Here is a 21,091-nt window from a genome sequence, read left to right as displayed (position 1 = left end):
TTCATGTACTCGTTGGCCACCCATGTGCCTTTTTAGGAAAAATTTCTATTCAGATCCTCTGCCCATTGGTTTGGTTTTGTCAGACCGGTTTTGATTTTTGGTTTTTGGTTTTTGGTTTTGCTATTGAGTTGTATGAATTCATTATATATTTTGGATATTAATTCCTTATCAGATATATGATTTGCAAATATTTTCTCCCATTCAGTAGGTTGCCTTTATTTTGTTGAGCATTTTCTTTGCTGTGCAGAAGTTTTTTAGTTTGATGTTGTCCCAGTTGTTTATTTTTGCTTTTGACACCTTGGCTTTGGGGTCAAATCCAAAAAGTCATTGCCAAGTCCCACGTCAAGGAGCTTACAGCCTACAGTTTCATCTAGGAGTGTTATGGTTTTAGGTCTTACACTGAAGTCTTTAATTCATTTTGAGTTAATTTTTGTGTATGATAGAAGATAATGGTCCAGTTTCAATCTTTTGCCGTCTAGTTTTCCCAACACCATTTATTGAAGAGATGGCCCTTTCTCCATTGTGTGTTCTTGGTTCCTTTGGTGTAAGTCTCGTTAATATATGACTTATGGACCATATATTACTTTTCAACTTTTCAAAAAAGAAAAAAATTCTTTGCTTATGGACCTTACAGAAACAGACAGTAGATTGGATTTGGCCCATGGGCTGTAGTTTGCGAACCCTTGGTTTACAACCACCAACATATATTTTTTGCTGTCTTTACAAGTTGGTGATTATAGGTCAGCTTCCATGGCTCAAAGCACCTCACTCTGGGACCCAGGTTGGGCTGTAAAAGCAGCCCCTATTTGGCTGACACTATTTTTTAAAATGTTTATTTCTTTATTTAGAGAAAGAGAGAGAGAGCATGTAAGCAGGGGAGGAGCAGAAAGAAAGAGGGAGAGAGAGAATTCCAAGTAGGATTTGTGCTGCTAGTGCAGAGCCTGATGCGGGGCTTGAACCCACAAACTGTGAGATCATGACTTGAGCTGAAACCAAGAGTCGGACGCCCAAATGACTGAGACACCCAGGCGCCCCTGGATCACATATTTATGTGGCAGAGAAGAAGAACAAGAGCACTGGTGGAAACATATGATGTGCCCTAAAGCTCCTGCTCAGAACTGGCATGCTGTCACTGTTCATACTCAGTTGGCCCAGGCAAGTCACAAAACCAAACTAGACAATGGGTTCGGGAACTGCACTCTGTCTCCAGAGAGGCAGTGAACATCACACAGCAATGGGTGGTGACATATAATCCTCTCAGAATGAAAGAAGGGAATAGTTGGAAAGGCTAATACAATATATCACTCTGAACCAATACCCATTTCCACTGTGCATTAGGACAATACTGGTCAATGTGTGGTTCACAGACTGATGTCCCCAGTCTGTAATAAGTACAGAAAGTGAAAGTAAGTGAAAAAATGTAAGAAGTTTTATACAATAAAGATGCCTACAAACAAAAACAATCTGGTTCTTCAACACAGTTTGAGAAGCACTTCATTAGCAGACACAATAGCCAATACTTTCAGGGGACATGAATTCATGAGCCAATATACAACCAGTATGAGAGAAACAATAAACTGAATCTCTCTGTCTCTGTCTCTCTCTCTCTCTTTCACACACACACACACACACACACACACACACACGTACATATATATATATATAATCTAAGAACTATTGGAATAAAATAAAAAATTTAAAATAAGGATGATAAAAATACTTAGAGAACAGATTATATTAACATATGAGGTAATGAGAAATCATAAAAAAGAACCAAGAAGAAATATGAAAATTGAAAATAGAAAGAACACAAAAGATAGAATAGAGGGATAGATGTGACTGAAGAAAAATTAGTAAATTTCAAGATCATATTGAGGAACTTTCCATAAGATAGCAAGAAAGGACAAAAAGATAAGGAATATAAAAAGAAGTCAAGAGACATGGAGAACAGGAATAAAAATGCCAACATCTGAAAAATTAGGGGTTCCAGAAGGCAGGCGAAAAAACATGGAGAGGAATAAATTATTTTTTGAATAGTGAAGGTAACCTTCCCAGAATTAAAGAAGGATGAAAGGTCTTAGACTAAAAGGACCCATAGAGTGCCAAACAGGAGCATTAAGACAAAAATCTACACTTAGACACATTATAACAAAATATAAGACTATCAAATGTAAAATGCAAGAATATCAAAGACAAGAGAAAATTGTAAGGGAATTGTAAAAGAAGAATTCTATGGGAAGAGGGGTGCCTGGGTGGCTCAGTTGGTTAATCATCATGATGCATCAGGCTCTGTGCTGACAGCTCAGAGTCTGGAGCCTGCTTTGAATTCTGTGTCTCCCTCTCTCTGCCCCTCCCCCACTCACTGTCTCTTAGAAATGAATAAACTTTTAAAAAAGTTAAAAAAAAAAAGAATTCTATGGGAAGATAAAGAGTGAGTTGGTATCATACTACCTAACAGCAACACTGGATGCAAGATAAGAATAGAGCGATATGTTTTATAGTATCAAAGGAAGAGAACTTTGATTCTAGAATTTTATATTCAGTAAAATTGTCATTCAAATGTTAGAGCATGATAAAAATATTTCCCGGTACACAATGCTTTGGAAGCTTTGCCACACAAACATTGAAAACAGTATTGGAGAAAGAACTTGAGATGAGATACAAATCCCAGAGATGCTCCAAGAGATTGGAGCAATATGAGTGTTCAAGGGCTTTGGGGTGCCTGGCTGGCTCAGTCGGTACAGCATGTGGCTCTCGATCTTGGGGTCCTGAGTTCAAGCCCCATGTTGGGCCTAGAGTTTACTTAAAAAGAGAGAGAGAGAGAGTATTCAAATACTTTTGTAAAGTTTATCTTTGTTTTTAAAGAAAAGGGGTTGTATCAAAAAAGGTGAAAAGAGAAAACACATCTATAACAAATAATATCAATTCTCTGAAAAAAAAGAGAGAGCTGAGCATATGCTTAAGTACTTTCTTATTAAGGTGAAGAAATAAATATTGATACATTTAATTATTCACAGGAGTAAAAAACATGAATATAGGTAATAAATTAAAGACAACCACAACATGAACAAAATATAAATATATAACTTTTAAATCAGAAGAAAACTCAATCTAACCAATAGACTAAAGAGAACAGTAAAAATAGAATAAAAGGAATAAAACATAAAGCAAATGTAAAATGTGACAGAAGTAAATCTTAACTGCAAATACAATAATTGCATTAAATTCAAAACTAAAAGGCTGAAATTCTCAGACTAGCTTTTAAAAATCCAACAATATAATTTATCAAAGCATATACTTAAAAGAAATGGAAAGGTTGAAAATAGGATAGAAAAAGCTATGCCAGGGGTGCCTGGGTGGCTCAGTAGGTTAAGCATCCAATTTTGGCTCAGGTCATGATCTTATGGTTTGTGAGTTCAGACCCTGCATCGGGCTCTGTGTTGACAGCTCAGAGCCTGGAGCCTGCTTTGGATTCTGTGTCTCCCTCTCTCTCTGCCCCTCCCCTGCTGTCCCTCTCTCTCTCTCTCTCTCTCCAAAATATATTAAAAAAGAAAAAGCTATGCCAGGCATATACAAATCAAAAGAATCTAGAAGGCAATAATCCTAATATGTAATAAAATAGGACTTAAAGTAAAAAACAAATCATAAAAGACAAAACATATTATGGGACATAACACAGGAAGGAGAGGAAGGAAATTATAAAAGCCAACTATTCCCTGTGACCAGTTTTAGAAACAAGGACTGTAGAAACTATACACATTTTCTTTCTTGGTTACAGAATATCATATTATGATTTAATGGATAAGACATGAACATTTCTCAGAGAATGATGTAGTTCTTCATGAGTCATTGGGTATTCCCTTTCACTGAGATAATGAGAATTTTTTTTCTATGACAGTTGAATTATATTAGGCGGGAATATTTTGTTACTTTTTTTTTAATTTAAGTATGGTAAGTTTGTACGGATAACTAGTATACAAAATGATGGACTGTGGCATATACTGTGTATTGGCTCATTTAACACACTCTCCAATCCCCTTCTTGTATTCCTTCCTATACTGCATAGGCTGAAAAGCTAAAAACTACATTTCCCAGACTCCCCTGAAGTTATTTTTCAAATAGATGCATCCTCGTGAGACTGAAATGGAGGAAAGGAGAAATGTGAGGCAAAAGCCATGGCTCTGGGTATATTAGCTATTCTTGCAAGCCTAGATCGAAGGGGCTGGTTCTTCTGGTGCAGCTTGGCAGAGATTTCAATGTCTATTCCTAATGTCATAGTATTAGGTGGTGGCAGCATTTGGGATCCTATGACAATAGTCACATGGTGTGGTTGGGAGTTTCTCATGGTTGATGTTGTCCTGAACTTTCAGCATCTAAGCATGATTCTCTGGCCCACCGGGATATTCATAAATCACACAATGTTGTCTAATAAAAAGCTCTTTCAGTTTAAAGTACCCTGAGTGGATACTATTCTCTACAAGTAACAATACTGACTCTAGGAGACTGTTAGTGGTCCCTCAACATCTTTTCTCTCTTTCGTCCTTAGTAAGAGAATGTTTAACTATACATATTACTACCCCATGTAAAGACCGTATTTCCCAGATTCTCTTGCAGCTAGATGTGACCATGTGACTAAGTGCTGACCAATGGGATGTAAATGAAAGTGTGATGTGGCAGATTCCAGCAATCTTCCTTAAGTGACAGCAAATATATGCCTTTTACCCATTCTTCTCCTTTTCTCTATCTTCTTTGAGAGTTGGCGGTCCATTTTAGAATAGGAGCATTAGAGCCACATGCTAGGTATGGTGGAACAGAAACTTGGTAACAGGCTTGGTTCCCTGAAGGCTTCAGAGAATGGAGCTCCTATACTAGCCTTGAATCATCCACCTTCAGGTTTTTTATGTGAGAGAAAAATAAACTCATGTCTTGTTGAAGCCATTGTTATTTTAGATTGTCACTCTCAGCCAAATCTAATTCAATGAATCAATGACCAATAAACCATCACCCCAATTCAGAAAATATATACCCTTCCTTTCTGCCCATTAATCCCTTGTTCATATTTAGGGATTAGTTAAAATTTTCATGTCATCCAGTCTCTCATGTGAATCCACATCTTACAGTAACTCCCAAGGGTATAGTTCCTTAAATACAGCTCCTTGAGGATGGTCCCTCTTGATCTGAACACCCAGGAACTAAAGAGAAAAGTTATCTGTTTCATGCTTACCCAACTGGCAGTCGTGGTACATCTGGGATAAGCACTATGGACATTCCTGTTCAAAAGGGATGAAAATGCAGGCACAAATCAATCACTGGTCCATAGTAATTCTGAAATCTATCTGGACAAATGTTGGAAATTTCTTGATTAGAACTCAAGGCCTGGGGTTAATCATCCATGGCTCTTGGTTCTACTCTCTGGGCTCTTATTCTGCCCTCTGAGTCATCCTTCCTTTTGCATGGAAAACAATTCCAATTTGCAACTATGTAGTTTTCACAGATTGCATTCTACCAGCAGAATTTTGGGGGTCAGAAGGTGTCTTTTCATTTTGTATTGCCTCTGATCCTTTCAGTCCAAGTGGGCAGCGTTCTTCCAAACACTTCTGAAAAACATGGGGCTCTCGCGAATCTTCTTGAGGTTCACTCCATTAGAGAAAAGGTATCCTCACAAAGCTCTTCAAGATAAACCCTTCTCTGCCTTGAGCTTCTGTTGAGGAACAATAAGCTTAAGTTTCTTAGAATTCTACTGTTTGAGGGGCTCAGGTCATGAGCTCACGGTTCGTGGGACTGAGCCCTGAGTTGGGCTCCTGCACTGACAACACAGCCTGCTTGGGTTTCTCTCTCTCCCTCTCTCTCTCTGCCCCTACCCTGCTTGCTCTCTCTCTCTCTCTCTCTCTCAATAAATAAATAAATAAACTTAAAAAGGAATCCAACTCTTTAAATGAGGGTCCCTGAGTCGCACCCTTAAATCTTTTTTTTTTTTTAATTTTTTTTAACGTTTATTTATTTTTGAGACAGAGAGAGACAGAGCATGAATGGGGGAGGGTCAGAGAGAGGGAGACACAGAATCCGAAACAGGATCCATGCTCTGAGCTGTCAGCACGGAGCCCGACGCGGGGCTCGAACTCACGGACCACGAGATCATGACCTGAGCCGAAGTCAGCCGCTTAACCGACTGAGCCACCTAGGCGCCCCAACACCCTTAAATCTTTAAAGGGCTTTTTATCTAAATGAACGATACTCTGAGGTAATACCTTCAATCTTTCTTAGATCTTGGCAAAGGATTTTAATGCTACTCCCTTCACTTCACCTTTGGACTGTGTTTTCCTGGATTTAATATTTGCTCAGAAGCCATTTCTTACTTTTAGCACCATTTGCCACCTGGAGAGGCTAGGAATTTTCCAGAAAGTTCTGGAAACCAGAAAGTTCTGGCTTCCTTTTGTCAAATAGTCCTTCCTTTACCTTATCTCTTTCCTTTCATATTTTACTACAAGTAGCAAGAAGAGACCAGGCAGCCCCTTCAACATTCTGCTTGGGAATCTCCTTAGCTAGATTACCTGATTTATTAGGTACATTTTCCACTTTTCACCCTACTGCAGGCAATAGTGCTGCTAAATTTCTGCCAACACATCACAAGGACCCCTTTTCTTTCAGTGTCCAATCAGATTTGTATGGCTTTCCTTTAAGCCCTCACTGGCAGCTTCCTCAAAGGCCATCAGGACTCTAATATTTTTTGAAAGAGTCAAGTTTCATTAACACTCATCTTTCAAAGTCCTTCCATTTTCCCCCAATGCCCAGTTCCAAAGTCACATTTTTTTAGGTTTTTGTTATGGTAGCATTTTTAGGTATGACAATGTGTATAAGTTATCTATTGCTGCATAACAAATTGCCCCCACAACTTAATGGCTTAAAAGGACAAATATTAATTACTTCACCAGATTTCTGAGGGTCAGGAATCTGGAGGCAGGTTAGCTGGTTGCTCCGGCTCAGGGTCTCTTGCAAGGTTTCACTCAAGTTGTTAGCTGGGACTGCAGTCTGCTGAAGGCTTGTCTGGGGCTGGAGGATCCATTCCAAGGTGGCATACTCTCATGGCTGTTGGCAGAAAGCCTCAGTTCATCTCCATGGACACCTGAGGATACTGGCTTCTCCCAGAACAACAGATCCAAGACAGAGAAAGAACAAGCAGGAAGCTGTTTTGCTTTTATCACCAAGACTCTGAGATCACACACTATCATTTCTACTTTATTCTATTCTATAGAAGTGAGTCACTAAGTCCAGCTCACACTCATGCAGAGGGGAATTAGGATTAACGTCTTGAAGGGAACAGTGCCAAAGAATATGTAAGCATTCAAAAATCACCATGACTAGGGGCGCCTGGGTGGCTCAGTTAGTTAAGCGTCTTACTTTGGCTCAGGTCATGATCTCACGGTCTGTGAGTTCAAGCCCTGTGTTGGGCTCTGTGCTGACAGCTCAGAGCCTGGAACCTACTTCTGATCTGTGTTCCCTCTCTCTCTGCCCTCCCTTGCTCATGCTCTGTTCTCTCTGTCTCAAAAATAAACATAAAAAAAAATTTTAAAACCACCATGACTATCCATGTTCTTGTCCTTGCCCTCTAGCTCCAATGGAGATAGTGGAGTTTTCACTTTTCCTATCTAGGCGCTGTTCCTCTGTTTGAGATTTTGATCTCTTTCTCCCTCAGTTACACAAATTCAGCCACTATTATTCTTCTTGTATATTTAATCTCTTTTGTTTTCACGCTTTCCATTAGCATTTAAACACATTTATTTTTAAGTCTTTTACCATATTGCCTTCTAGCTAATACCCTCTCTCTTTGCTAATAGTTTTGTTTATTTATTTATTTATTTACTTACTTACTTACTTAACTTATTTGAGAGAGAGAGAGGGAGAAGTGGGGCTCACCCGAAACGGGGCTCTTGCTCACCTGAAGCAGGGCTCGCGTTCATCCGATGAGGGCTCACGTTTACCCGATGCAGGGCTCAAACTCACGAACCATAAGATCATGCATGATCTGGGCAGAAGGCAGATGCTCAACTGACTGAGCCACCCAGGTGCCTCTATAATAGTTTTTTTTTTTATATATAATGTTTATTTATTTATTTTGAGAGAGACCGAGTACAAGCTGGGAAGGACCAGAGAGAGAGGGAGACACAGAATCTGAAGCACGCTCCGGGCTGTCAGCGCACAGCCCAACACAGGGCTCAATCTCATGAACTGTGAACTCATGACCTGAGCCAAGATCAAGAGTTGGACACTTATGGGTGCCTGGGTGGCTCAGGCGATGAGCTCACAGTTCGTGAGTTCAAGCCCCACGTCGGGCTCTGTGCTGACAGCTCAGAGCCTGGAGCCTGCTTCAGATTCTGTGTCTCCCTTTCTCTGCCTCTCCCCTGCTCATGCTTTCTCTCTCTCTCAAATAAAATAAACATTTAAAAAACTTAAAAAAAAAAAAAAAGAGTTGGACACTTAACCGATTGAGCCACCCAGGAGCCCCTGCCTGCAGTAGTTTCAAAACATGTCCCCAAATTCTCTGAGATTCTTCCTGTTAAGAGATAGCAGCTATGTCCCTTTCCGCTTGAATCTTGGTAGGTTGTGACTACTTTTCCCAATGGAATATGGCAAGTGAGGCAATGTAACTTCTGTTGATAGGTATAAAAGATCACACAGCTCCTTCCTAGTTCTCTTGGATACTCCATGTTGGTAGGCTCTCTTGAAAGAACACTTCCTCTCAGAACCCAGACGCCATGCTGCGAAAAGCCCAAGCCGCATGGAGAGGCCATGTGTAGGTGCTTCAGGTAGCAGTCCTAGCAGAGCCAGTTTTCAAGTGATCCCAATCTTGGTGCCAGGCCTGTGCGTGAAGAACCCTCCAGATGATTCCAGTTCCCAGCAGTTCGAGTCACGCCTAGCCATTTGTGTCTTCCCACCTGAGACTCCAGACATCGTGAAACACAGACCGGTTATCCTTGCTGTCACTTGTCCAATTCTTGATCCGTGGAATCCGTCCGTAAGCATGATGATATAGCTTTTATTCCATTGAGTTTTGGGTTGGCTTGTTACACGGCACTGGAACATACCCTTTCTACCCAGCTCTCTCTAGAGTTGTCTGTTCTCATCATCTCTATTTTTTTTAATCCCCTACTTATTCCTCTTATCTGGATTTTACTCCTTTCTTTCAAGTTTAAGTCTCTGAAGTCAATGATCTCCAAGTTATTAAATCTAATAGACACTTTCTTGGACAGGGTTTTTTTTTTTTTTTAAAGCTCATTTATTTATTTTGAGAGAGAGCACAAGGGGGGTAGGGGCAGAGAAAGAAGGAGACAGACTTCCAAGCAGGCTCCACACTGTCAGCGCAGAGTCTGACTTGGGGCCCAAACTCACAAACCGTGAGATCGCGACCTGAGCCGAGATCAAGAGTTGGACGCCTATGCGACTGAGCCACCCAGGCGCCCCTCTCTTAGACTGTTAAGAGAAGTATTTAACACTATTGTTTAGTTCTTCATTTTTGAGTTGCTCTTCTCCTAGTTTCTATGACACCACCCTATCCCAGGCCTTTTCCATCCTTTCTAGTTGCTTCTTGGTGTCATTTGCAATTTCATCTTCCTCTAACCAGCCATTGGGTGATGAAGCGGCTGCAGGTTGGTTCTAAGTCTTCTTCTTCTCTTCTCACTGTGTATTCTCTCTCTATCCAGATCCATGGTTCTAATTCCCATCCATGTGACATCAGTGACAACACTTTATCCCTAACTATTGTATCTAGTAAGCTCTATGCCATATGTCCAGATGCCTTCTTAACATTTTGTACCAGTCAGGGTTCTTAGCTGCACACAGACTGGCCTTGGCTGATTTAAGCAGAAATGAATGGATTAAAAGTTCCCAGAGTTCCAGGCAGAGCAGAGCACAGGGGCTGGAGTCTACACTAAGCAGGCAGAAACAATAGCCAAATCATACCACAGGGCTGGCCTGGTGAGGATACCAACAACTGCTCTCAGCAAGCGGAGACGTGGCAGCTGGCACCACTGATAGCACTAACCTTGGATAATGTGGATGCTGCCACTAACAGTCCTGCCACGACAGCACCTGGAGATACTACCTTGCTGTAGCTGTTACCACTGCACGAAAAGCTTCTTTGAGGTTCCTGCTTCTTGGTGTCATAGCTCCCTCTTCAAAGTCCCTGGTGCATGCATCTGATTATCAAAGTGTAGTCCATGGGCATTGTCCTAGCTGCAGGGATTCTGGGAGAGCAAGACACTGGCACTTCCAGATTCTATTGCAGAAAGCAGAATCTACCTCTCACCAATTAATTATAACGTAAGGAATTCTCCAAATATATAAACAAGTTTCAGAAGCTAGGAGGGGGAAAGAAGGTGAGGGGAAAAAAATTCCCATTACTTCTTCCTTGGAACAAAGAGTTTATCACCCACCTGACGTGCTCTCTTGAGGAACAAGTTTGTAGAATGCCTTTGCATGTTTTAATGAACGAAGGCTGAAATAAAACCTTTTGCTATAAAAATGCCCAGGTCTTTCTTGGCGAGTTTTCATTGGGGATGCTTGCAGAGTACTTTGAGTACATCCAACCCTCCTAATAACTTATAGTGCTTTTTGAACATGTTTCCGTTTACCTGTTCAGAATGTGAGGATATGCAGCTAAATAGCAAAACACCTCTAGAGTAATAGGTTAGTGACGTTAAGAGTTGGTTGTGGATATTCTGTATCCCTCTCATAGAACATATGATCCTCAAAATGCATAGCTAATTGTTGTTGGAACCAAGGCAATAAACTTTGCCTGATATGACTATCACGTAGGAGAGGAAGCCATCGAAAAACTAAAGGTTTTGACATTCCCCCCCGCCCCCCAGTTTTATTACATCATGGTGCTTTTCAGTACCTGACCCAGCATAAGGAACTCGAAACTAATCTACAGAATTCATGTTTCTGCAGAAATCATGTTTCTGCAGTTGCAGTGAAAATTCAGTGATTTAAGATTTTTAGCAAATATTTAACCTGTTTGTACTTAGGGTCATAAATACGTCCTCGGAAAGTCTTGATGTCCAATGAATCTTTGTATTCGAAAACACAAAACCTGCTATTTTTACTACTTTTATATTTTCTCTGAACTTAAGCGAGAATTATTTTCTCATATCTCAGACTCTCTGGGTTTTCCTCTTCAAATAAAATGCTTGCGACCTGTAGAGGTTTAGAAAAGGTTATCCCCGACCAAGACAAGTGCCTCAATAAAGGGCAAAATTCCGTGGAAATCGCTTATATTTGACGTTGCTAAACTTAAGTACAATAATGTCACATGTACTTATACAGTAATTGTGGGCACGCCTAAATCCCTCCCTCTTTCCTAAACCAAATTCTCCAGATCCTAGAAATCCAGCCCTTCTGCCCTCCGGAGGCGCCTTTCTCAACGTAAAGTACAATTTTAAAATTTAAGCTCCTGCCTGAATAATGGTTCTGTAGTCAACTGCCAGGGAACCTGGGCACCCCAGAGCCTCTGGAGGGTGCAGCGGGGTGTAGGCTAGGGCAGGGGGAGTGGGCGAAGCTGCTGGTTGGTGCCTGAAATCTGTGCGTTGCCCCTTTAATTGTGTCCCCAGCCCTCGGGCGTTTCTGTCCAACGCCCACGTCAGCAAATACCTTTTGTTTCTCTCACGTTGGGGCTACTTGTTTTAGGGCGCAAAGGAGCGGCTTCGAAAGTGGGTATTTCCCCCGCCGAAGACCAGGAATCCTCCCCGAGCCCGCGCGCGCGACCCGCCGGTGCGCCGCGGCCCGCGGTAAGTGGCTGCGCGCGGCGCGGGCGGAGGGCGGGCGGGGCGTCGGGGCTGCCGGGACGGGCCGCGAGCCTCGCTGCGGGCGGAGGGCGGGCGGCGGCGGGATGCGGCCCGGGCGCGGCGCCCCCAGACGTCCCCGGGCCGGGAGAGCGGCGGGAGGCGCAGAGGCGGGCGGGCGCCATTTGCAGCCCCGGGCGCAGCGGCGGCGGCGGCGGCGGCGGTGGTGGCGGCGCGCCGGTTCCGAGGGGCTGGGGACGGTCACAAAGGCGGCGCGGGCGGCTGGCGGCGGGGGCCCCCGGCCTCGGGGCGGCGGCCCGCGAGAAGAGGCGGGCGGCGCCGAGGCGCACCGGCTCGGGACCCCGAGGCCGCCCTTCTCCGCGGCCGCCCGGCCGCCCCGCCCGGCCAGCCCCTCCTGCGCGCCCGGGAGGGGCTGCGGGACAATGGCCGCGCCGTCGCCGCCCGCGCCCGCCGCGCCGCCCGCCCGCCCGGGCCCGGCCCGACCGCGGCGCGGGGAAAGGCGGGAAGGCGCGCGGAGCCTCCTGGCGGCGGCGGCGGCGGCGGCGGGAAGGCGGCGCGGGGACGGTGCCCGGCGTGTGTGGAGCCGTCGGGCGCCGCGGACTCCCGGAGGGTCGGCGGCCGGTCGGACTCGGGCTGCGGGGCGAGTGACGGGCGGCCCGCCCAATGGGGCGGCGGGGGGCGGGCGGGCCGGGGTCCCGGAGCTGCTCCCCCGCGTCCCGGGCGCTTCCTCGGGAAGGTGGCTCCCTAGGCAGTAGTCCGAGTTTCTCCTCCAGCTTCCATCCTTTGGTTTTATGTCGTGATGCAACAGATCCGGGCTCAGAACCGAAGGCAGACTTGCTACACCTAACACATATTGAGCCATAATTATTGGCTTATGACGGAACCGCACAAACGCACCTTCTACCCATGTGTAGACTGCCTCTTTTGTAAGTTAGCGGTTTGGCCCCTTCCCCTTCAAATGCGCTTGTTTAGCATTGATTGTGCTCCTAGGCAGACTCCACATCTTTCCAAGAAGTGTTAGGTTTTCGTTCTCTCTTAAAAAAAAAAAAAAAAAAAAAGATGTAATCGATATGTAACATTTTGTGTTAGTTTTCATTTAAGACGTCTTTGGAAGCAGTAGATTCCCACCTAGTGGGCTTCTAACTACACACGTCAGTATTCTGTTCTCAATAAACGTTTCTATTTGTGGAACTTTATTTAGTAAATGGAGTGCCTTCACCTATATGAATTATTTCACTTAATTTCACATAAAACAGCAACCCAGTTAGGTCGATGGTTATTATACTTTCCAGATGAGGAAATGCGTTATGTGCAGAATGTAACCGTTAAACCAGAAGGTGAACGATGGCAGCCTCCCAACGCCCTTGCCTCCTGTTCTTGTTCTTCATTCCCTCCTAAAGGCACCTCCAGAGTCTTCTGGAAAGCAAGTCAGTCACTTTGCTTTCCTGCTCTAAAAACCTTAATTGATCTTTATCAGAGAAAAAACTCCAAAATCCTCAGCAGAAGAACCAAGGCTCAAAGTTCCTCTCTAGGGTTATCTTCCCTAAGCTGCAAATATGGAAGGGTTTGTGGCACCCCTGAAGCAAGAGCTCTTCACTGATAACCGGTGATCAGGTATCTATTTCTGGGAATCTCCCTGGCCACACCAGTGGTAAACGGGAAGGGAGAATCTAACACCCAGCCCTTGGGCAAATAGGCATGGGTAGGTTAGACTCTAAGATGTCAGCAGAAGGCATCCTGAAAACCTGGGCTCTTTCCAGGTCATGTTAATTTCTGACCCCTTGATACTTGATTCATCCTATATAATTTCAGTCTTATTTCCTATAATAAAACTGGGTTTCTGTTTAATAGGTTTAGCCCTTTCAGTGATATAATTATATGTTTATATAATATTTAAAGGATTTGGTGTAAGTTTTTGATCCTCTCGAGGGAAGTTTTTGTCACTTCTTTGTTCAGAATTGGTCAGTGCCTCCCCATTTTCAGTGGTTCCCCATCTTATTCATAGTAAAAGCCAAGGCCTTGTAAAAGTTGGTCCCGTGATGTCTTTCCAGCCGCACAATCTCCCCTTCCTTTCTGACTCCATTTCTCATTGCTCTCTCCATCCCTCCTTAATGTTCCTCCAGTCCTCCTTGCCTGCTCCTTCTTAGAGCCTTCGCCCTTCATCTGCCTGGAACACTCTTCCCTTAGATACCACATGACTATCTCACCTCCTTTGGACTTAAATGCCAACTTCTCAATGAGACTTTCCCAGCTATGGTTTTGATTTTCTTAAACATTTTAATACTTCATTCTAAATCTTACCAGGGTTAAAAGATGTTCATTCACCAAAGAATACAATTACCATGCTAGTTAGCCCAAATTCTTTGACTCAGGGATTTTTGCTAGGGAGGCTAATGAGATTTATTTTGGTGACCCTGACGGACACACTAAATTCTACATTAATGATTATATGTCTTAAAAGAGATGGTCTTCTAGCCCACAGTCTTAATTGACTGTACTTGTTACCTAAATCTTCAATCATAAAATATGTGTTTTTTCCTTCTATTCCAAGGACATTTGGACTTTGGTTCCTAAAACATGTAATTGACTTTTCCATTCACCTGTTTAAAGATCTTTCAACTGGGAATCTAGATTTCTTTAATATTCTTAGGATTTTATGATATTTAACTCTATCTCTTTTTTAGATATCTAAAATATTTCGTTGAATTTTGGATGTCCCACATGAATTAATGTAATTTGCTGTTTCAATTTATAGGGTCAATCTACCAAGAGAAGAAAATTTGAAACATATTACCCATTTCCATGACTGAATCACATATTTTGAAAGTAACTTAAAGCTTTCTTAATGATGTGAGTACAGTTATGAATGTAGGTTATGTTAATGTCCTGTGGATGTAAATGTTACCAAGTTGTAACTGAACCCAATTTATAGGACAATTCCTATTTTCCTGTAAAAGTTGCTGTTTTTGCTCTTGCCTATGTCTCTACTGCCTTAGTTTAGTCCCTTTACCATGTCTTGCTTTGACCATTGTGTTAAGCTTTTGAATTGGTCTCCCTGGGCCTGCCTCTCCCACCTTTTCTCTTCCATGCCCTCTCAAGTTTTCTTCTGGTAATACAAATGGAATCATTGTAACAATAATACCTGATATTTATTGAGCCCCAGCTGCAGGTTGGGTCTTGTGCATACTCTCTGGGCAGAAGACTGCAAAACTCAGGGTTCTTGGTTTGGGGTCAGTCAGCCAGAATTCCAGTCTCTGTTCACTTGATTCTGTGCAATCTTGGAAGTTTTTTTTTTTTTTTTAATTTTTTTTAACGTTTATTTATTTTTGAGACAGAGAGAGACAGAGCATGAACAGGGGAGGGGCAGAGAGAGAGGGAGACACAGAATTGGAAGCAGGCTCCAGGCTCTGAGCCATCAGCCCAGAGCCCGACGCGGGGCTTGAACCCACAAACCGTGAGATCATGACCTGAGCTGAAGTCGGATGCTCAACCGACTGAGCCACCCAAGCGCCCCAGTTGGAAGTTTTTAAAAATTTTCCACATGCCTCGGTTTCTTTATACAGTGTGCACCGTGGATCGCAGCTTGAGGCTGTTGTGAGGACCACAATAAGATGTGTACAGTGTTTAGAACAGTACCAAGTAAACATTCAAATATTAGCCATTTGGGGGTGCCTGGGTGTCTCAGTCAGTTGAGCGTCGGACTCTTGCTTTTGGCTCAGGTCATGATCCCAGGGTAGTGGGATTGAGCCCCGGGTTGAGTCCCAAGTTGGGCTCTGTGCTGAGCATGGAGCCTGCTTGAGTCTCTCTCTCTCTCTCTCTCTCTCTCTCTCTCTCTCTCTCTCTCTCTCTCTCTCTCTCTTTCTCTCTCTCCCTCTCCCTCTCCCTCTCCCTCTCCCTCTCCCTCTCCCTCTCCCTCTCCCTCTCCCTCTCCCTCTCCCTCTCCCTCTCTCCCTCCCCCTCCCTCCTTCCCTCCCTCCCTCATTCCCTCATTCCCTCTCTTCCTCTGCCCCTCTCCCCTGCTTGTGCTCACTCTGTCTGTCTCTCTCTCTCTCAAGAGCCTGCTTGAGTCTCTCTCTCTCTCTCTCTCACCCTCCCTCCCTCCCTCCCTCCCTCCCTTATTTCCTCTCTTCCTCTGCCCCTCTCCCCTGCTTGCGCTCACTCTTTCTCTCTCTGTCTCTCTCTGTCTCTCTCTCTCTAAGAGCCTGCTTGAGTCTCTCTCTCTGTCTCTCTGTCTCTCTCTCTCTCTCTCTCTCTCTCTTGCAAGCTATTTTTATTGAAGTATAACTTACAGGTCATAAAATTCACCCTTTAAAGTGTATGTAATTCAGCGGTTTGTAGTGTATTCATAGAGTTGCACAACCGTTGCCACCCTCAAATTCCAGAACATTTTCACCATAATATAAAGAAACCTCATACCCATTAACCATCACTCTCCATTGCTGTATCTCCCTAGTCCTGTGACAACCACTAACCTGGCCTGTCCCTATCTGCCCATTCTGGACGTTTCATTTATTAAATTTTTTTAACGTTTATTTATTTTTGAGAGAGGGAGAGAGAGAGGGAGAGAGGGAGGGGCAGAGAGAGGGAGATACAGAATCCGAAGCAGGTTCCAGGCTCTGAGCTGTCAGCACAGAGCCTGACATGGGGCTCAATCTCAGACTGCAAGATCATGACCCCAGCCGAAGGATAGCGGACAGAGCCACCCAGGCTCCCCTGGACATTTCATTTAAATATAATCATAAAATATATGGTCTTTTGTGACTAGCTCCTTTCACTTGGCTAGAGGGTTTTAAGGTTCACCGATGTTGTAGCAAGTATCAGTGCTTCCGTTCCTTTTCTTGGCCTAATAATGTTCTATTGTATGGATGTGTCACGTTCTGCTTATCCATTCACCAGCTGATGGACATTTGAGTTGTTTCTATGTCTGAGCTATTATGAATAATGCCTCTGTGAACATCTGTGTACAAGCTTTTTTGAGGACAAATGTTTGTATTTATCTTGGGTGTATATCTAGGAGTGGAGTCATTGGATTAAGTAATTTTTAAAAATAGCTTTATTGAAATTCAATTTGTATGCCATAAAATTCACCTATTTAAAGGGTAAAACTCAATGATTTTTCATCTATTCATAGATATATACAACTGCCACCATAGTCCATTTTAGAACATTTTCTTCACCTCAGAAGGAAACCCTCTACCCTTTAGCTCTAAGGCCACTCAGCCCATCCTCCTCCCCACAACCCTTCCTCCTAGCCCCAGGCAACCACTTATCTACTCTCTGTCTTCTAGATCTTCCCATTCTGGACTTGCATAGGAATTGAATCCTATAGTAGGTGGTCTTTTGTGATTGGCTTCTTTAATTTAGCATAATGTTTTCTTTTTTTTTAATGTTTATTTATTTTTGAGAGAGAGAGAGAGAGAGAGAGAGAGAGAGAGAGAGAGAGAGAGAGAGAGAGACAATCTGAGACAGGCTCCAGGCTCTGAATCGTCAGCACAGAGCCCAAGGCCTGGTTCCACGAGAACTATGAGATCATGACCTTAGCTGAAGTGGGATGCTCAACTGACAGAGCCCCCCAGGCACCCCTTATTCATTCATTCATTCATTCATTCATTCATTCATTCATTCATTCATGTTTATTTATATTTGATAGAGAGCCAGAGTGTGAGTGGGGGTGGGGCAGAGAGAGAGGGAGACACAATTCAAAGCAGGCTCCAGGCTCCAGGCTCCAGGCTCCGAGCTGTCAGCACAGAGCCTTATGCAGGACTAACCCACAGAGCGTGAGATCATGACCTGAGCTGAAGTCAGAGGCTTAACCAACTGAGCCACCCAGGCACCCCATGTTTTCAAGGTTCATCCCTATTGGAAGCATGTACCCATACTCCAAACCTTGTTAAGGCTGAATAACATTCCATTGTATGCATATTCCATTTTCCCCTTGGTGGATATTTGGGTTTCCACCTTGTAGCTATTCTGAATAATGCTGCTATAAACATTTGTATACAGATTTCTGTGGGGACATATGTTTTTATTTCTCTCGGATACATACCTAGGCGTGGGATTGCAGGGTCCCATGGTAACCCTATGTTTCATCATTTGAGGAACTGCCAGACTGCTTTCCAAAATGGCTGCATCATTTCACATTCCCACATTAGTGTCTGAAGGTTCTGATTTCTCCACATCCTGGCCAACACTTGTGTGGTGTGTGTGTGTGTGTGTGTGTGTGTGTGTGTGTGTGTATTGTAGCGATCCTAGTGGATGTGAAGTGGTATCTCACTGTGATTTTGATTTGCATTTCCCTAATGGCCAATGATGTTAAACATATCTTTATGTGCTTGTTACTATTTGTCTTAATTTATTTCTTATTCTATGAATCTTATTTATCTTAGCTATTATCTTATTTAATCCTCTTAACAGACTTCCTTAGAGCCTCTTAACAGTCAATATCCTCATTTTACAAAGAAGAAACTGATGTGTAAGGTACACAGTCACTGGTAGACCTATAATCATGTCACTCTTCTTAAAATCCTTCAAAAGTGCCCCGAACCTGCAAAAGTGGAGGCGCTTCAGGATCTGGTGCTTACATGCTTTTCTCTTTTTATCTTCCACTATCCCTCCACAGGCCTTAAGTCTGTAGCCACAGCAACATTTTTATCATCCCCAAAGAAGGCATGCTGTTGAATACCTGCCTGTGCCTTTGCCCTTGGTGCTGTATCTGGAATGTCCTTTGTGTCCTCTTTTTCATGAATGAACTTTTACTCCTCCTCCAAATAATAAAGAAAGTACAAAATATAAAGAAAAATAAACAAATTAACCTGCACTTACCTCTGAAAACCTTCAGGGCTGGTGTGAGAGAGAAAAGAGAGAGGAGGGTTATTGTGGAGGATGACTTTCACTATCACTGACGGAATCACTGCTATCTATTGGCTCAATGGAATCTTTTTCTTTTCACGCACCTTTAACAAGGAACCTATCCAGTGACACTTGCTTTTGCCTCCGCTTGAGGATTTCACAGAAATGTGACATTGCGTCGTCTTTAAACGGATTCATCACTGCCACTGCTACTGCCTTATTCAGGTCGTGCTTTCCTACAAAATTTTGCACTGTTTCCCACGTTTTACACATCTCCCTAATCTCATTTGAAGTGAGGGATTCCTCCTCCTTTTTCTCCTCCTCTTCTGCAGAGGAGATGCAGCCGTAGACATCAAATCTTGCAATTTTGGCCACTCACATGCCTCGTGAGTGTGATTTCCTCAGTGATTTCCTTCTTCACTTCCACCATAATCATCTCCTTCTTCTCACCGCCTTTCTTTTCACCCTTCTGCATGGGGGCCATTGTATACGCTCACACGGATGCTGACTACAGTACACTATTAATAAACTCTTGTCATCTACTGTATTTAATGTAACTGGCAATAAGGCAGCAGAGGAGAGGGTCTATATCGGCAGGCAGCCTGACCTAGAATGAAGCAAAGCATTCCTCAGCTTACTTTTGTATGGAAAAGCAGAGGACTGTTGTCCAGAGGTGCTTTGAAGTGACAAAAAGTACACTAGTGCCTGTTGTGGACACCTCCCAACGTTCTGAAAAATCCCTGATTGCTGTCAAACACTGCGGCCTGAGACCAATCATCTGAGCATGGGAGATGATCACCCACAATCCCACAGTGAGAGAGAGAGAGTGCGCAAGAGAGAGATGAGAACCATTGATTCGGTTGTGATCATGGGATGTTCAGCGTCAGGTACTGCTTGTATTGCAAGACATCGCTCGCTTATCAAGTTAACATTTATTAGAAATGTTTGTTCATCTTGCAGAACACCAGCAGAACAAGTTACTCGCAATCCAAGGTTTTATGGTATTTTTTCCATTGTGTTGTGACTTTATTTAAAAGTTTCTTTCTTGGGGTGCCTGGGTGGCTCAGTCGGTTGAGCGTCCGACTTTGGCTCAGGTCATGATCTCACAGCTTGTGAGTTAGAGCCCCGCGTCGGGCTCTGTGCAGACAGCTCGGAGCCTGGAGCCTGCTTTGGATTCTCGGTCTCCCTCTCTCTCTGCCCCTCCCCTGCTCAATGCTCTGTCTTGCTCTGTCTCAAAAATAAATACAAACATTAAAAAAAAAATTTAAGGGGCACCTGGGTGGCTCAGTCGGTTAAGCGTCCAACTTCGGCTCAGGTCATGATCTCGCAGTCTGTGAGTTCGAGCCCCGCGTCGGGCTCTGTGCGGACAGCTGGGAGCCTGGAGCCTGCTTCAGGTTCTGTGCCTCCCTCTCTCTTTGCCCCAACCCACTCGCATTCTGTCTCTGTCTCTCTCAAAAATAAATAACACATGAAAAAAAGTTTCTTTCTTCCTCGCTGTCTCTCTCTTTCTCTGACTCTCTGTCTCCATAGATAGTGTGGTGTTCCAGAGCACTGACCTTTGATGTGTCATCATCTTTGTACTCCCAGAGTCAGAGAGAGACTGCCAAAGAGTTGGTGCTCAATAAATATGTATTGAATAAATACATTTATCCTTTCGGTTTGAGGATCTTTCCTTCTCATAAAAATAGAATAAAAGAGTTTTGCTTTAAGAAAATTAGAGAAGAAAGCATATAGAGCTATGTGGAGTTCAGAACAGGGTGAAAGTATTCAATCAAAGGTTGAAGTTGCTCTCTTTCCATTTTTTTTTTTTTTCCCTAACCCGTCAGAAAGTCTCCACTGCTGTTGAATCCTTCCTTGGATCTCAGCAGCATCTGAACCATCGAGGGTACAGCAAATACCTTTGTGTCTGCTTCAGTTCCCTCTGTCTCACTGGTTCTGTTGGATAAGGTGCAACATAAGGTTTTTATGGTTCCAGGATATTTGGGAGAAGCTTTATTTCAAGATCTACATCTACAATGTAGTTTCCATCAACAGAAGATACCAGCAAACCAAAAAAAAAAAAAAAAAAAAAGGTGGGGAGGGGGATGCCTGAGTGGTTCAGTCAGTTGAGCATGGGACTCTTGATTTTGGCTCAGGTCATGATCCTGGCAGTGTTGTGGAATCAAGCACTGCATCAAGCCCTGCTCGGGGCTTCACACTAAGCGTGGGACCCTGCTTAAGATTATCTATCTTTTGGGGTGCCTGGGGGACTCAGTCGGCTAAGCATCCAACTTCAGCTCAGGTCATGATCTCACAGTCCGCGAGTTCGAGCCCCACGTGGGGCTCTGTGCTGACAGCTCAGAGCCTGGAGCCTGCTTCGGCTTCTGTGTCTCCCTCTCTCTCTGCCCCTGCCCTGCTTGCACTCTCTCTCTCTCTCTCTCTCTCTCTCTCTCTCTCTCAAAAAT

The 21,091-nt window shown here is 43.7% G+C and overlaps 2 protein-coding genes across 3 annotated transcripts in view; one reads left to right on the top strand and one right to left on the bottom strand.

Annotated features, from left to right (window-relative positions):
• Nucleotides 1-6,897: 6,897 nt before the first annotated feature.
• Nucleotides 6,898-12,698, bottom strand: LOC109255298 (basic proline-rich protein-like). The gene is made up of 2 exons (XM_053898052.1): nucleotides 11,647-12,698; nucleotides 6,898-7,136 (listed from the first exon to the last, which is right to left on the bottom strand). The coding sequence occupies exon 1, from the start codon at nucleotides 12,658-12,660 to the stop codon at nucleotides 11,659-11,661; it is 1,002 nt and encodes a 333-aa protein (XP_053754027.1). The 5' UTR covers nucleotides 12,661-12,698; the 3' UTR covers nucleotides 6,898-7,136; nucleotides 11,647-11,658.
• ZBTB8A (zinc finger and BTB domain containing 8A) overlaps nucleotides 11,683-21,091 on the top strand; it is a 69,217-nt gene continuing 59,808 nt past the window's right edge. Inside the window, exon 1 of one of the 2 annotated variants that reach the window (XM_019429888.2) lies at nucleotides 11,683-11,783. The gene's annotated coding sequence lies outside the window, so the exon portion shown is untranslated. The remainder of the gene's footprint in view (nucleotides 11,784-21,091) is intronic. The other variant, XM_019429889.2, reaches the window with a different exon arrangement.

Source organism: Panthera pardus, unplaced genomic scaffold, assembly GCF_024362965.1.
Source record: "Panthera pardus isolate Hobbes unplaced genomic scaffold, ASM2436296v1 HiC_scaffold_11, whole genome shotgun sequence".
Lineage (NCBI taxonomy): Eukaryota > Metazoa > Chordata > Mammalia > Carnivora > Felidae > Panthera > Panthera pardus.
This window is presented reverse-complemented; position numbering and strand designations above follow the sequence as displayed.

Excerpts from the sequence above, each read along its gene's own strand:
- LOC109255298 (XM_053898052.1), bottom strand. The coding sequence starts at position 12,660 with ATGGCTCAATATGTGTTAGGTGTAGCAAGTCTGCCTTCGGTTCTGAGC.